The following is a 17,549-nucleotide window of genomic DNA, read 5'->3' as shown; positions in this document are numbered from 1 at the left end:
GTAAGAATGGCCGTTATTGTCACCGCAAGAGGATAACAGAGACAAGATTTAATTTGCATGCCCCGCTTCTCGAGCCAGTTATTGTATCTGTTGCAATGAGCCTGTGGTTAGCGATGGCTTGAAGAACTAACAAATGGGGCAGGAGCAACGCGAAGCTTTCAAAGGAGACTGTGCCAAGGCAGGGTGCCCCACCTCTGAGTTTATATATCACCAGAGCTGCCTGCTTTTAATCTGTCTACACTTCCATACTGCCTTTCTTATAGAAAACATTTGAGCCAAAATATAAAAGTGCAGAGCTATGCAGAATATGCTAAAATAACAGGACGGAATAGCTGAGGACGCAGATGAAACGTTTGCTTTGGATTTGCTTCAAGTTGTTGGTATGAGGAACTGAAGTCAATACTTATTTTATCCAAGCTGGTTTTTCCTTCCTGATTGGCTGCTGGCCTTGTCCGTCTTGGTTACAAGGAAAAGCAGAGGATGTTGCCCATGCAGTTCACCCTCCCCTTCCTTCTTCTGTTGCTCCTTGACATCTCATTGTGGCCCTGTGTGTTTGTGTGTTTTTGCATGTAAAATAATTAAAAACGTCTATTAAACACACACAATCAGGAAGGAGGGAATGCCAAACACTTAATAAAAATGTTCACCCTCTGATGGAAGATAATGATACAGGGAAATAGATGAGTATCTCTTGGGCAGGAAATCCAAACTTTTGGTGCCAGAATTGAGAAGGTCCTGTATCGGAAATTAATGCTAAGCGAGAAGGCAGGACAGCATAAAGTTGGTTAGAGATGGACAGGTAGAGTGGTTCACTTCTCTCTAGGGTTGCCCATTGGTGGGAGTCTGGGGGGGGTAGGGACATTTGGGGGGACAGCATCAATGCAATGGTGTTACATCACTTCCTAGAGAGGTATAACATCACTTCTTAGTTATTACTGGGTTATTACATTGCACTGACTGCATTTTTAAATTTTATTTTTCTCCCGCCAGCCAACAGAGCAATGACAAGCAGAAGGGATTGCTGGCAGGAGATCTCCCACTATGGCAGGAGACCTGGTGACCCTCCCTCCCTCCCTCCCTCCCTCCTTCCTTTCATGTCTACCTTATGATCCAGTTATGCATATTCAGTGTGCTATAGTGTGTATGGTAAAGCATTGGATTAGTTTGCACCTGACAACCACCAGGAGGCAAGGGGGTTCATGTCTGAAATTGGCTCATTGCTGACATTACCCCATCACTTCCAGGGACAACCTGGAAGTGATAAAATATAACTCTAGCAATTGCGAGAAACTCTACAGTCAACCATAGAGTTTCCAGCAATTCCTAGAACTATCCTTTGTCACTTCTTGGTTGTACCCAGAAGTGATGTAGCACTGTGGGAAACCTCAGTGTTTTTTATTTTATTTTTCATCTGGCTTGTTGCCAGGAGTCCTCCCACCATAGCTGGAGCCTCGGCAAGCCTATGAGGAAGCATAGAAATTTCTTACATGAATAAATAAATAGGCAATTAGCAAAAGAGCATTTATTTTCTTCAAATTGTAGCTTGGTTCTCAGGCAGTGGATTAATTTGTGACCTCTCTCAAAGGCAGTTTGTAAGGCTTAAACTTCTGATATGGGAGGGGAGATACTATCAGTGGCAGGGAAACAGAGGGCAAAGTCATTGCATTCCTTCCTTCTCTGTTCCATCACCCTAAAGTCTGGTTCATTCTCAGTGACATTCTGCTTTTGGTCACTAACAGTGTAGGATACAATGGATATAGCCTACAATTGTTATCTTCTAGATTTGCACTATCAATAGCTTTGTCCAAACCAAGCCCTGGGCTGAGACATTGTAGGTGTCCAATTTGCTACTGCCTGACAGTAGCCACAGGTATAATCTATGCCAGTCACCTCCTAGAAGCACACTAGAGCTCTGGATCTGTGTTAAGTCCCAGAGATGGGCCTCCAATTTACTCATGCAAGTTGGGGACTTACCAGCTCCCAGCCCCAATTTCCCACAGCTCAGGAATTGAGGAATGGGAGAAAAAAATGCCTGCACATAGTGACGCTCTAGGAATTTCCCCAGTCTGTATGGTAAAGACCATAGAGACCAAGGAAGGCAGCCTAAAGAATCACCTGGAAGTGATATTGCTGTCCTCAAACTCTGTCTTCCTCAGGCTTCACCCCCTAAATGTCCCAGCATTTTCCTGTCCAGAAAGGAACTGCAACAGTGGGTCTCAAAAGGGTGTTGAGAAGTGGGTCCTCCTTTGAAAGTTTGAGAATCACTGGCTTAAACCAATAAGATACAAACTGATGTGCAATGGGAAGAAAAATACAACAGATCTCATTTAAAACCACTCAGAGCCTAATTATACAAGAATTTATCTGAAATAGACCCCTAAATCTCTTCCCTTCCTCTCTTCCTCTCTTACTAATTGCTTTATAGTTGGCAGAAAATTAGTTAAATAGAGACCATATGGATGATACAATTAAAAATTTTAAAGTGTCGTAGTCTTAATTAGGAAGGAAAATCTGGGACCCACTGCAAAAGATACTGGAATGGGAGTCTTTTACCTTCCCACACATTCAGATATAAACTGTCAGAAATGGCTCAGCATTTTAGATGTTCAGCAATATGAAGGTTGTTCAGTGGCAAATAGAACAACTGCTCAGAAAGAGATAAGTGCATACTAGAGGTGGGCATGGTCTGGAAAACGGACCTAAATTATACATGGTCCAGCCCCGTTAGTGGTTTGCAAACACACAGTTTGTGGGACTCACCTTTTTCACGAATTTTGGTCTGTTTGGGCTGGTCCATTGGTCCATGGTCATGAGTCCAGACATCCTTGCACCAATCTATCAATTCCCTAGGCAATGGAGGGGACGTCCGCAGCCCTTTAAAACTTAATAAGCAGCTCTGCCTGCTGAGCAAAGAGCTCCCATTCTGCTCAATGGAGCAAGGAGTGAGAATAAATTCCCTAGGCAATGGAGGGGTGGACGTTCTGCAGCCAATCCTAGCCCTCAAAACCTTGATAGGCAGCTCTGCCTGCCAAGTAGATAGCTCCCATTCTGCAAGGTTGGGTGGACATTCTGCAGCCAATCTTAGCCGTCAAAACGTTGATAAGCAGCTCTGCCTGCCAACCAGAGAGCTCCCATTCTTTTCTATGCAAGCAAAGAGCAAGAATTAATTCCCTAGGCAATGACTGGGAAGGTGGCTGTGTGGTGAGTGAGAGGGTTCTTCCCCCACCCTTTTCTGTTTGATTTTGCCTCATTGCAATTTTTTGGTGTTGCTAGCCAATGCAAGTCATTTGGCATTTGTGACTCCAATATCTACTGGAAGTTTCCTGGGGGCAGCCGCTTTGGGGGTATGTAATGCATACATCCGAAATGCAATCTTGACCAAACTTGGAGGATGGCTGAAGGAGAGGCTGCTGAAGATTCTCTGTGAGTTTGGGCTCTCTGGGTGTGAAGGGAGTAGAGCCAGGGCTGCTGGAAGTGACAGACCACAGACTGATGAACCGATCCGCAAACCGGGCTGGTCCATGAAAAGTTCATGGTCCATGGTCCATGAAAATCAATGGACCACAAGACGGTGGTCCGTGGGGTTTTCCTGGTCCATGCCCATCTCTAGTGTATGCCTAGGTGAAGGACTTATATATATGCTCAACCATACCCCTTATATGCTTATATAGAGAATCAGTTTGGTGTAGCAGTTAAGAGCGGCAGGACTTGAATCTGCAGAACTGAGTTTGATTCCCCACTCCTCCATTTGAAACCATTTGGGTGACCTTGAGTCAGCTGCAGTTCTCTCAGAGCTCTCTCAGCCCCACCCACCTCACAGGGTGATAATAATAACACACTTTGTACAACGCTCTGAGTGAGCATTAAGTTGTCCTAAAGGGTGGTATACAAATTGAATGTTGTTGTTGTTACTATTATATGTGCTATTATTATATGTGCTCCAACCGTCCCTGATTTTTTATTCCTGTCCCAAGTAAACGACTTTCCCTGTTTTATGCTGAGCTTTGCCTTCAAAAGATGCCTTAATTGTTGTTGGTGTGAATCTCTAGCCTAGAGTTCTCATCTAAGGATATCTGGGAGCAATCTTAAGCAGATCTACTCAGAAGGAGGTCCTATTTTATTCAGTAAAATCCCTGCATTATTCTCCCACTGGCCCCATAGCTTTTATAATAATAACATTTGATTTATATAATAATAACATTCGATTTATATACCACCCTTCAGGACAACTTAATGCCACACTCAGAGTGGTTTACAAAGTGTGTTATTATTATCTCCCAAACAATCCCCCTGTGAGGTGAGTGGGACTGAGAGAGCTCTGAGAGAGCTGTGACTGATCCAAGGTCACCCAGCTGGCTTAAAGCGGAGTGGGGAATCAAAATCTGGTTTCCAGATTAGAGTCCTGCTACTTTTAACTTCTACACAAAACTGGCTGATGTGTTCCATGGCCTTGGGGTCTGCAACCTCGATTTTCTAAAAAAAGTATAATATTCAAGCTTTGCATTCAGCACCAAAGTGCCACATTCTACTACATCTCTTCTGTATTTGTAAATCCACATTTTAATTGTATGTGGATACAAGTAATACCCAAAAAGATTACATGCCCAAAATGCATATTTCCTTACATTAAACAATTGCTCTGCATTTCCCAATAGAACATTTCCCCTGGTTCTCCAGATGTTTAAAGAATTAGAGAGCCATCATAAAAACAAAACTCAGTATATTTTCACAATGAGAGACAATAGGGCAAGGTGTTTTAAAGAAGTTTCCAGCGCCAAGTTTTTTGAATAATATGGAAAACTATAGAAAATTTATTTTCCTAATGCTGTTGCCTAATAATTAGATATGTCCCTTTCCATACTTTTAATATATTTTGCACTGTGCATGTATGTATTTGTCATTTGTAGTCTGCCTTTCTCACTGGGACACAAGGTGGATTATACAGAATAAGTCAACACAACCAACAAGATGGCACATCCAATAGACAGTGCAATATAGTTTGACTTGTAGAAATCTGGAATTGACCAGAGATCACAAAGAACAAAGCAAAGCTATTCACATCACATTAAATGTTGCAAAAATTACATACTAGGAACCAATTTACAACAACAGATAGTGCAAATGATATACAGTGGTATAATCTACAGTCTCTAACTCTTTGTCACAAGTTTCTTTCTGATTCATTTTGTTCTGAATTACTCAAGGAATGCAGTATACCAGAGCAATGGAACAACTGGTTTAACTGTGTCTTTAATAACTTTGGAATTTGATGATTTTCATAGGCAAGAGAAGCTTTTTAAATTCCTTTTTCCTTCCCCCCACCTGTGTGACACCACAAATGAACTGCAGCCACACACTGTGGCTGTGTGGGAGAGAATCAGAGTAGATAACTGACTTCTGGAGCTTATGACCCATGGAACAATGGCTGGGGAAGTCCTGGTTCTTGTAAGGAATGGCACTGATAACAGTTAGGAAAAGGCATGTCTGTGTTGTAAACAGAGCACCGTTGCTATAGCAACGTGGCTGTTCAACTTTTAACTCCTCAAAAGAGAGATAATTAGTTCTTTGCTTTGTATTTTTGCATTTTCATACCAGCAGAAGTGGAGCTGCTCCCTTTGGCACCCCCGCTTCCCCCCCCTCCCAGTCATCCAACAGGATGTGTTCCAGCAGTGAAGGTCCAGCTGGCCTTGTATGCCTTCAGAGCATCTTGTCATTAAAACACCCGGAAAGGCACCTCCACCGCCACACTCCTTTTAAGTGCTCAGGAAGGAGGACAAGAGGAATGTGTCATTTTTGCTGCTCTTTATAGAGGTTTAGAAACAAACTCCTAATATGACTTCAAAGTCAAGGATCCTTTTCTACCTGCTGTGGATGCTATGTTAGGACGGAGTGCCAAGGTCTTGTATGTCTGGCCTATTTTAAAGATCCCAATATTTAAAATAGATTTTGGGGGGGTAAATTTTATGCTGTGTTAGCTAATATTTCATTTATTTACTTCATTTATACTGCAGCGTTCTCCCCTAGAGGGATCCAAAACTATTTAAATTGTTTTCCTCTCCTTTATTTTATCCTCACAGAAAGCCTCGAGAGTCGGTTAGGCTGAGAGTGCACAACTCGCCCAAGGTCACCCAGAAAGCTTCTATGGCAAAATGGGGGTTCAAACCTAAGTGTTCGAAGTACTACACACAAACCGTAACCATTACACCACACAGGCTCTCAAATATGAGGCTTTGGGATGGTGATCTGGCCACACCAAATGTAAATATTAGAAGCCAAAGCTCTCCCCTGCTACTCCAGGCCCACACTCTGCCCTCAGAGACCCTGTTTTGGAGAACGTATGCTACAGGTAAGAGTTGTCGGCTCTGGGTTGTCGGGGGAAATAGAGATTTGGGGGTGGAGCCTGAGGAGGGTGGAGTTTGGGTGGGAGGAACCTCAGAAGAGTATAATGCAATAGGGTCCACCTCTCAAAGCAGCCATTTTCTCCAGGGGGGTGACCTCTGTTGTAATTACAGAAGAGCTATTGTAATTCTGGGAGATCTCCAGGCCCCAGCTGGAGGTTAGCAATCCTAACTACAGCTCTGGTTGCTCTTATGGCCATTCCAGGCTCCATCTAGGCCTCAGGGCAGAGTCTTTCACTTAGGCCTCAGGTACTCAACCAAGGATAAGGAAACAACAGCTTGGACGAGGATATTTTTCAACCTTGTTGATTAGCTAAATGCTCTCTGCGTAGTTATTTCCCACATCCATCACTGGCAATCATTATGATGCTTTTAGTGGAATTAATTACCACTCATTGGTCAAATTTTGCCCATCATTTTAAGGCCCACTGTCCACGGGCATGTTTGTGAAGGCTGTTTCCTTACCCGCAGTAATATGTGGTTATTTTTATGATACGTGTGTGCAGGTTCTTGGCTCAGAGTGACGTGTGGTTGTAGACTGGAGCCTCTGATGTGGAAACGCTCTCTAGGTCCCCCAACAGCATTGCTATTAGTGTTGCTTAATTACTCTTATGGAAAATTCATTAACCTTGATTTTTCACAAGTTACTAATGTGGCCTTATTGGTGGAAAGCGCAGTCGAGTGACAGCCGATATATGGTGACTCCATAGGATTTTCAAGGAAAGAGATGAACAGAGATGCTTTGCCATTGCCTGCCTCAGGGCAGCAACCCTGGACTTCCTTGGCAGTCTCCCATCCAAGTACTAAAGAGGGCCTACCCTGTTGAGCTTCTGAGATCTGACAAGATTTTGCTAGCCTGGGCCATCCATGCCAGAGCGTGGCCTTATTATACATGGATTTTTTCAAGATACCTTGTTTTGATTAGCGGCGTGCCAGTGCCTTCTAGTGAGTCAGACGATCAGTCTATCAAGATCAGTACTGTTAACTCTGATGGCAGCAGCTCTTAGAGTCTCTCATATCACCTTCTACCCTATTTTTTTTAAAAAAATCTGGAGATGCTGGACATTCAATCTGGGCCCTCTGTAGGTAAAGCAAAAGCTCTACCACTGAGCCACGGCCCCTCATCTATTCAAAGTAACTCTATTTACGATTGTGTTGTTAGCTTTATAGCTGGTGATGATTTGAACCTTTGTCTCTCAGACCTTAGCCCAACATTCTAACCAGTATGCAACACTGATCTGCAGACTGGTACAAGCCTCAAATTTTCCTTTGCTTCTTCTAGAGTGTAGAAAGGCGCACACTGACAGTTGTTACCTTCAGGATCCTCACCTCATGGGAGGTGCCATTTTGATCTCCATTTGGTCTTAGCAGGTGTTAGCAGTCAGACCCCTCCTCACTCTGAGAGGGCAGTTTATAGATGGAATATCATAAATCTCCTTTCTCATATTCCATAAGCACAAGGCACTGCCTGACCCAAGGCAGAATGGATGCCAACTGAACAGGAGCCTGGAAAATTATCAGGAGGTGAGTCATAGTGGCTGGCTGACCAACAGACCACCTCCAATGCCCCCGGGATGCATAACTTAGAATAATGAGATTCCCAAGAAGTTCTTGCCTCATCCTGTCAATATCCAACCTTCCTTCCCTTCACCTATCTATCCTAATCAAGCAACACCCAAACAAACCTGGTAGCTATAATTAAGCAAACCTGGTAGCTTTTCCTATCCAGTGCTGAAAGGGTCATCAAACACTTTGCACCTATAGTCTTCCTCAGATAGGAACCATCAAACCTCTCCCAACTCCTTGTCCACTTCCAGAGACAGCCATTAAATCATTGTTTTGGAGTAAAGACGTCAGTTTTGCCCTATAATTGGAGTCCCTAGTCACCCAATCTGTGTGTGTGTTCTGGATCCATCGATACATTCCCAAATTCATTTGGGCCTTCTCTCTTCTCCTTCTCTTTGTGAAACACTGGTCATTTTGCTGCCTTTGTAGACCTCACTCTTCAAGACTGATAATTACCACTCTCCCTAAACTGCTTTCTCCCCATTTCCTCCTTGATTTTCTTAGTTAGTTGTATGTGTGCCATGTGTGGTTTTTCTGTACGTTTGCTTTTTTATTTCTACTTTAATACAAAAAACCTTTCCTGTTGAATATCTGCCTGATTTATTTGAGAGTTCTCTATGGAATAATCCCAGTGAACATTGATAGAGGTTCCTAGTTACCCCCACTAGCTTGCCTCCTTAATGCTAATTCCCCCAGCCAATTAAGGAGACCTCCTATTTGGGTAATCCAGGGGCCTAGAAATAAAAGATGGAGTCTGCATTAAACCAATATCATATGGCAGTGAGTCATGCCAAGGGCATAATAGAATACAGGGCAGCTAGGGTTGCCATCCCCCTACTCGAGGCAGGGGATCCCCTGATCCCACCCTCCCCCCTGCACCCACTTACCTGGCCAGCAGGGGAGTGCGCTCCCTGGGGCACCCCCTCCCTCGGTGGCGCAGCACACCCCTGGGTGTGAGGCGCATTCCTGCGCCACGAGGGTGGCGGTTGCAAAAGCACACCGCTCTTGCCACCGCCTCTGCGGCTGCTGCAGCCTGCTCTCTTGCCGTGGCCGCAGCTGCCCCAGTGCAGCCAGCACCGGCAGGGACAAGGGGCGTGGTGGCGGCGGCGGCGGCGAGAGAGAGAGCTGTGGTGACCATGGCCTGCTCTCTCGCTGCCACCACCACCGCTGTGCCCCTTGTCCCTGCTGGCAATGGCTGCACAGGGGCGGCTGCGGTGAGACAGCAGGCTGTGGCCACCACAGCTCGCTCTCTTGCCATGACCACCACGACTCCTGTGCTGCCTGCGCCAGCAGAGACAAGGGGTGCGGTGGCGGTGGCAGCGGCGAGAGAGAGAGCTGCCCGCTCTCTCTGCCCCTCCGCAGCATGCATGACATTGTCACGCGTTCGCCCTTTGCCCCTGCGTGGTGACATCACTCCCAGACGTGACATCATCATGCACACCGGGAGCGCGTGCGTGCTTTGCATGCGCACAGCCACAACAACAAGACCACCGACAGGATAGGAGCCAGCGTCCCAGTCTCCCGCTGGGAGACTTGAGGGACCTGGCAACCCTACGGGCAGCTCTTCTGTCAAATATACAGAGCCGATCCCCAAGAGAGATTCAGCCAGAGGGCCATTTCCCCAAAGACCTCAGAGCCTCCGCACTGAACAATTTAACCCTATTGAATTAGCTAGCAATGGACTGATTCCAACCAGTCCCCCCACCATCTTAACTATCGTAGCAGAAGCTTTCTACCCTTCCCCAATCCTGTCAATCATTCACTATATCTCTTTTTCAAACCTCCTCAAGAAAGCATTTTTGACACTTATCCAAACTAGGAAAACTCCTCTCTATAATATTAAGAAAACTTCCTTTTCAAACTTGCCTATCTCCAGGACACTTGATTTTTTTTCACTCTCCTCTTCAGATGCCAACATTTCTTCCCTTATACATTTTTGACAGAAAGGTATAAAAAGTTATCCCTCAGCCCCTATTTTTGTAGCCCACCCCCTCCAGTTACCTCAGCTTCACTGCTGGCCTCTTGTGCCTGCTTTGCTGCACTTTCTCCACTTGCCTAGTCAATTCCCAAACTCCGACACTTGCTGCAACCAAGGAACCCCTCCCCCTTCCCTCATTGAGATCAGGATTGTACGTCTTTGGTTCTCCCCTTTTCAATTTTCCCTATAGACAAGTAGCTATTAGGGGAAAGTTTGGGGTTTTTCTGTATTTCTAAAATCTTTCTTTTTCTCTCTCCCCCCTCTCTTTTTCATAGCAGTTATTTTTTTTTAAATTGAATAAAATCCTATTGTTTAAGAATGTTTTATTTCCCCTCATTCCTTCGGAAGCGGTGCTGAATGTAGACCTCCATATTCACTGGTTTAAGTTCCTAAAATATCACTTAAAATATCCCACTATACTCATGCATGTTCTGTGTCCGAAAAAGGACACCTTTGCTTGTTATGAGGCTTTTGTGTGGTTAGCAGTTTTGGTAATATCTTGGATATTTAGGTGTGCATAAGCAGACATCAACTAAAAAAAAGACCCTGCTCTTTTATCAATCACAGTGCTTTGGTGTTGTTTTGTCTTAATCTCATTATCTCGATTGCATCTTAATTTTTACATCTTTGTCTGTTGGTATATTTTTGCCTTTGCTCCAAGCAGCTAATAAAAAACATAATAGGACTGACTACTCCCTTACGAACCCACCTGACCACACTGGTCATCTTTGTAGGTCCTTCTTTGGGTGCCCTGCCTTGGCAACCCAGGAGAGGACCTTTTTAGTAGTGGCACCAAAACTCTAGAACTCTCTCCTCATGGAGATTTGCTTGTCCCTTTGTATTACAGCCTTCGATCAGTGGGTGAAGACTTTTTTGTTTTGCTTGGCATTCACTCCGTGATCCCTCCTCCCTCCCCAATGTTTTGTTTTTATCTTTTGTATTCATTTTAAGCTCTAGTTTCTAAGTTGTTTTAATGAGTTATTTTTGTGTGGGTTTTAATGGCTTTTTTAAGATGAATTTTTAATTCGTATGTTTTAATTTGTTAATTTGTTTTAATTTGTTAGTGGTGTTCGTGGCCCTATGAGGGCAGAAAGGTGGGGTAAAAATCTTGTAAATAAAACAAACTGTTAAAATGTCCACAAATGAATAACACCAGAAAGTCATTATCCAGTAAAATGCCAAAATACCAACCTGGATGTTCAGTCCTCTGAGATGTATTTCAGTTAGTAGACAGTTGCTGCTCACATAACAAAAGCCTTCTGTAACGGGCTCAGCAGAAATACCGTGTCCTGATAACAGCCTGTGGAATCTAGTCGGGGTGGGGCTGTTTGACTGTGGGTGCCACCACAGAAAGTGTAGAGGCTCTTCCAGAGGCCGGATGCACCTCTTCAACAGAAGCAACTTTTTAAAAAAGGTGTTGGGCTAATCTCAGATCATAGTAGCCTTAAAGAGGGAGAGGCAGTCTTGAAAGTTGCCTTTGAGGAGGCCTGTTGTCAGTCCAAAAGTTAGCATTTTAATACTTTTGATACATAAATAAATTTAACTATTGAAGTAGCTTTTTTTTAAATTAAGGGTGATGTCATGCATTTGTGCTCGTCACTGCAACACCAAGTGTTGACTTGCCTGTGTAGAATGAAACACCTCTCACCAGGGCTCATTTTGAGGGGGAACGCACAGGAACGCAGTTCCGGCAGTTCCGCAAAGAGGTCACATGACAGGTGGCCCCGCACACCTGACTCTCGGCCATTTTGGGCCCGTTTTGGCCTGGATTGGGGCTGAAACAGCCCAGAAAGGGCCTCTGACGGGTGGTGGATCACTCTCCCGCTCAGCAGGGGCCCAATCCTGACCTCTTTTTGGGCCTCTTTTTGGCCATTTTCAGCCCCCCTTTTGCCATTTTGGGCCCAATTTTGGCCCCGAATGGCCAGGATTGGGTCCAAAACAGCCAGAATAGGTGATGTCAGGGGGTGTGGCATATGCAAATCAGTTATGCTAATAACACACTTCTGGTGATGTCAAGGGGCGTGGCATATGCTAATGAGTTGTGCTAATGAGTTACTCCAGCTCTTTTTCTTCGAAATGACCCCTGCCTCTCACAGATCAGAACATGGCAGACAAAGCCTATTGGGTGGCACAGAAGTTGCATTATCTAGCAAAGAGTTCAGTGTCTTCTTGAGCCAAAAACTGGGGCCAGAAGTGCAGCATACTGCAAGTCCTTCGCTGTCAACCAGGCAGACAAGAAGGGCAGACGTAACATTTGCATCCAGCTTGGCTAACCCAAGAAGGTTTGTACTGCCTGTAAATTGTTGGGCTGATATACCCATCTGTTTGCATCAGCACCTGAAGTGATGCTAGATAGAAGCCACAGCAGAGCGAAATATCCATATGGTAACAGCTGGTGTTGTGCAGAAGCCAAAATAAAAACTGCTGCAATTTGGGGTCAAAGTGGAGCAAGATCTCACTGTGGATGCAACTTTAGTCAATTTATGTATTTCCTGTGCTCGGCCCTAGACGAAGCTCTGGTTCAAGCCCCAGCAACTGAGAGGAAGCTTTTATTTTGCCTCATATATTTATTTTAATGGAAGCATTTCAGCAGCAAGTCACTGAGCAAAGAAGAATCCGGTGATATAAATGTGTGAAAGATTCCAAAAAGAATTGTCTGAAGCAAGTGGCAAATGGTGGCAACTCAGCATTGCCAGAGGTAGTTTACACTTCCAGTGAACTTGGGAGAAGTGCATGTAGAGGATCAAGGCAAAAACAGGGTTGGCTGGCATTTTGCAATCTTTAAAAAAAAACCTTTGGGGAGAGGGGAACCAGGTGGAAATGCAGATTATAGAAATATCATGGGACGATGACTCTATCATATTCTTCTTTGAACTTCTGTTTGTTTCTGATCTGCCCCCACCTTCCAGCATTCTATAATCAGGACGATGTGATTCAATGCAGGGTGAGGGTGAATATGTAGAGGAGATTGCCCCTGGGACAAGGAACTGGAATAGATTATCTTCAGGTCTGTTCCTGCCCTATGAGACTTCTCTCTCTCAATCTCCCTCCCTCTCTCTTTCTCTGAGAAATTCAATCATTTGATGATAGTGTACCAAAAGAAACAGGCATTTATTGCTAAGATGATAGAACGTGCCAGTTTTATTTATGTCCAACAAGGGTTACAGGGTGAGCTGCTTCAGATGTTCTCAATAAGGGGGAGGGGGAGAAGACAACTGTTTTTCATTCCTCTGCTCTCTCCACTACTATTTAAGGATGTCCAAATGATCTGATCTTGGGCTGCTTATCTGGAACCTGCAATTTCCTCCTGAGTGGCTCTGGCTGAATACAGATGTTTACTCTTATTTCATTTTTACTCCACTTTTCTCCCAAAGTGGCTTACAACGTTCTCCTCTTCTCCATTTTTCCCTCACACCTGTGAGATAGGCTAGGCTGATGGCGTATTAGCGTTACCAGGTCCTTTTACCCTCCCGGCGGGAGGCAGGGACCCGATGCTTACCTTGCATGTGCGTGTTTCTTGGTCTGTGCGATGACATCACTTCCCAGAAATGACATTATTGCGAGGCCTGGGAGTGCATGTGTGCTTCACACTGGGCCAATTTGGTGACTCCTGGTGAGGAGTGACATCGTCACACCGTCTCAGGAGAGCAGCCTGGAAGCCTGTCCCCCTGCCTTTCCCCTGCCCCGCTGGCCAGGTGAATGGTAGCAGCGGGGCAGAGGGTTGCAAGCGTGGGATCCCAGACCCTCACCAGGGAAATGGCAACCTTATGTATAATTGGTCCAAGGTGACCAGAGAGCTTCCATGGCAAATAATAATAATTATAACAACAACAACAACAACATTCGATTTATACACCGCCCTTCAGGACAATTTAATGCCCACTTAGAGCGGTTTACAAAGTATGCCTTTACTATCCCCACAACAAAACACCCTGTGAGGTGGGAGGGGCTGAGAGAGCTCCAGAGAGCCGTGACTAGCCCAAGGTCACCCAGCTGGCTTCAAGTGCAGGAGTGGGGAATCAAACCCGGCTCTCCAAATTAGTCTCACACTCTTAACCACTACATCAAACTGGCTCTCACCAAAGTGAGGATTCTAAACTGGTTGTCCCAGATCCTAGTCTAACACTCTTAGTATTATACTATGCTAGCTAAAGAGAGAGCTCTGGGTATGTTCTTTCTAATTAAATTGGGATTACTTAATGTATTTATTTAGTCCGTTTTTATCCTGCTTTTCCTTCAAGGACCTCAGAACAGCACATATTGTTTTTCCACCTCCTCTATTTTATCCTCAAAATAACCTTGTGACATAGGTTAGGCTCCAGGACATCCAGCAAGCAAAGCCTGATTTACACACAAACAGGGAGGGGGCCTCTAAACCTATACTAATTACTAAATTTCAGATTAAATGCTCTGTGATGCAGCTTTGGAAAGGATCTTTAAAAGTATCATGAAGGCAATGAGATTTAAAATGGGCTGTATCTTGAGACCTCTTAGGCTTTTCAGTTGGTCTTCTAACATTGCTCTGAGGAACCAATGTTTGTGTTCACACCCAGGGCTTTTTTCCTGGGAAAAGAGGTGGTGGAACTCAGAGGGTTGCCCTTGGAGAAAATGGTCACATGGCTGGTGGCCCTGCCCCCTGACCTCCAGACAGAGGGGAGTTCAGATTGCTCTCCGCGCCACTCAGCGGCACAGAAGGCAATCTAAACTCCCCTCTGTCTGGAGATCAGGGGGCGGGGCCACCAGCCATGTGACCATTTTCAAGAGGTTCCAGAACTCCGTTCCACCGCGTTCCTGCTGAAAAAAAGCCCTGTTCACACCTATATACTTTGGTCTATGTCCCAGAAAGAGGATGACTGTGATTGTTATTGTTGGTAATTCTGTTTTTTTAAATAAAAAAGAATGAAATGTTTCTTAAATTATGTTGCAGAATGAACGAGGACGCCACTAGGATATTGAATCTTCTGTGGAGACCAAAGTAAATTGACTGCTTCTGTTTGTGAAGGAAGATTGCCAAGCAAGCATTTGGATATTGAAATAATTCCAGGGTATTCGGGCTGCTGAAGAAGACAGAGTTGAGACATGTTCTGTGATTTTTTAAATATATATTCTTTTGTGACCAAACTATGCTGTCAAACAGCGGGGTTTAAAGAAATTCATAATAAGAGAAAATTGTCTATGTTTCCAGTTCTGTGATTTTCATAACGGACACAACTAACTAAGCTCGTGCAGCTCTTGGATGGCTCCTGGAAGTCTGGCTCGGGTTCTGCAGCTCCCTCCTTTGGCCAGAATTCAGGGCCAAACAATGGTTATGCAGAAGATCTTGGGTTGGATTTCCCAAACTATTTATTTTCACTTAAAAGCAGCTTTATGAAGCCCCAAATAGGACTAGAGCCTCAACTCGCACACACTGAATTCCCCATCTCAAATTCTGGTAAAAGTTGAGGACCTGAGTTACCCCTGGGTCCAAGAAGACCCAAGGACACCCATCTCAGTGTCCATGCTCCAAAGTAGCAACACATGTGCTGCCTTTAAGGCCATGCCTGATGTTCCATTGCTTGGCAGAGACCGGCCCTTAAAGAGCCCACTGCCTGATGATCAGCTGGGACACAGCCTTGAGCCAGGGGCAGGGAAACCAAGAGATAAGTCACAACTGGTATGCAAGATGGTGATGGTGGTAGCAGAAGCTTTCTACAGGAACTGCTCAGATCCTGTGGGAATTCCAGTGGGGTGGAGCCTCCAAAAGGGCTGGCCCCAGGATGAGACAGGCTCTTCCGAAGTCAGAGGGCAGTTGGCCGAGGAGGACACGCTGGCTCTTGGTTCTCAGGTTGACAGGAGCAGGGTCAGGAGAGAGGTGGAGTGGGAGGATGAAGGAAACCTCCTTCTCTGTCACTCTGATGCTTGCGGGAGGGTAGACAGTGCCCTCTGCTGACAGGGATCTGCCAGACTCTGGCTGGACTTCTACAGTAGGCAGGGAGAGGAATCAAATTGCAAAAACAAGATAGGGAGCAAAGGGTTAAGCACCCCTTCTACCACTGCTGCTCAGATTCAATTAATCCCTCTCCATGCCACTTTGCCATGAAGAGGAGGGGCCATGGCTTAGTAGTAGAACAGCTGCTCAGGATGTAGAAAGTCCCAGGTTCAATCCCCAGCATCTCCAATTAAAAGAATCGGGTAACAGGTGATGTGAAAGACCTCTCCTGGGGCAATGACATGTGCAACAGTGGCACACCTACACAACACCCACATAGGCTACCCATCTATTGTGTGCAAGAGCAGCTGAGGGCTCAGGTTGAGGAAGATCTTCTGCCCTGTTAGCATCCCATTTAAATCAGGCTATCTTCTTCAATAACAGATTCAAACAACCCAATACATGTGGACACGAGAGTTCCTGTTCACTGTGGCTCCAGATTTTCCATTTTGACTGTAGCAGAAGGTCTCTTCAGAGTGGCAGCACTTTCTGGAATACACATGGGTTCAGTATATAGGGCTACAGTGATGAAAAGACCTCTGAGTACCGATAGCGTGACAAGAATCCTTCACGTAATAGTAGAAGGCTTTGCCTTCATCTCCCTGGTCTCCTTCCAGGTGTAAAATAATCTGTATCCAAGCTGTGAGTGCAGGCGTGGTCTCTTCTTAGGCAGCATTTGTGGAAGGAACTCAGCACAGCTGAGTCAGCAAAGCCCATATCCAAAACAGGCCGTATCCCTCCTCAAATTTCATTCTTAAGAACAGATAAGCCTCAACAATCCTCTTTACATCAAGGCGCACAAACTCTGCTGCTGCTGCTGTGGTTTATATGAACTCTTCAATCTGGAGAGGATTATTTCCCACAATAATGACAGGGCGGATACGGTCCATGCTATCTGGTCAGTGCTAGGAGAGGTTTACGATTAGAGGTTGCACGACAAGATAAACACTGGTGTGTGGCATTTTGTTTGATGGCTTTCAAACTTGTCGTTTTTGCAGGAGATGAGGTTCGTAGCCTGGAGGAGTCAGTGCAAGCATTCTGTCCAAGTATGCTTCTTTACCTTTCCCAGGTTCGTAGCTGGACAAAATTCAGAAAGAGGGAGAGGGTGGTAATGGCAGAGGCATTAATTGCCCTTCATTTAAGATCGGAGAAGGAGATTGAAGGATGGTCAGGAGAAGGAGCTGCCTTCTTTGGACCACATGTTGTGAATGCTCAGTTATAAACAACAAACAATTGAAAAGAATCAGAATTAGAACCTTCTCTCTTTATCCCACTAGAAGAGCTATTGCAGTACAGAAAGGTGGCTGCCTCACTGCCATGGATACTAACTGGACAGTGCCAGTGTCATGACTAGTGATAAAACATATAACTCCTCCCCCACTCTTGCTAGTAGGGTTCCCAGTTGCCCACTGGTGGCAGCAAGCTCCCGAGTGTTTGCCTCGTTGTCTGCCAATTGCTGGCGATCAGTGGGAGGTGGCAACACCAAGGTGTTGCTCCCAGCAGGGCATGACAACATCACTTCCTCAAGTGATGTCATTGCACCTCCAGGGGGCGTACTCCTGTGCTTCACAGGGGACAATTTTGGCCCCAAATGGACTGAATTGGCACCACACAAAGTGCAGGAGCACACCCACAGCCA

General features: G+C 45.2%; 1 protein-coding gene across 1 annotated transcript in view; it reads left to right on the top strand.

The window, feature by feature from the left end:
* TMEM212 (transmembrane protein 212) overlaps positions 1–14,957 on the top strand; it is a 77,440-nt gene extending 62,483 nt beyond the window's left edge. Inside the window, exon 4 of the mRNA XM_054983477.1 lies at positions 14,870–14,957. Coding sequence (XP_054839452.1) covers positions 14,870–14,890 — 21 coding nt within the window. The 3' untranslated portion in view covers positions 14,891–14,957. The remainder of the gene's footprint in view (positions 1–14,869) is intronic.
* The last annotated feature ends 2,592 nt before the right edge of the window (positions 14,958–17,549 follow it).

The sequence above is a fragment of the Eublepharis macularius genome, chromosome 6 (genome assembly GCF_028583425.1).
Source record: "Eublepharis macularius isolate TG4126 chromosome 6, MPM_Emac_v1.0, whole genome shotgun sequence".
Taxonomy (NCBI): Eukaryota; Metazoa; Chordata; class Lepidosauria; order Squamata; family Eublepharidae; genus Eublepharis; species Eublepharis macularius.
This window is presented reverse-complemented; position numbering and strand designations above follow the sequence as displayed.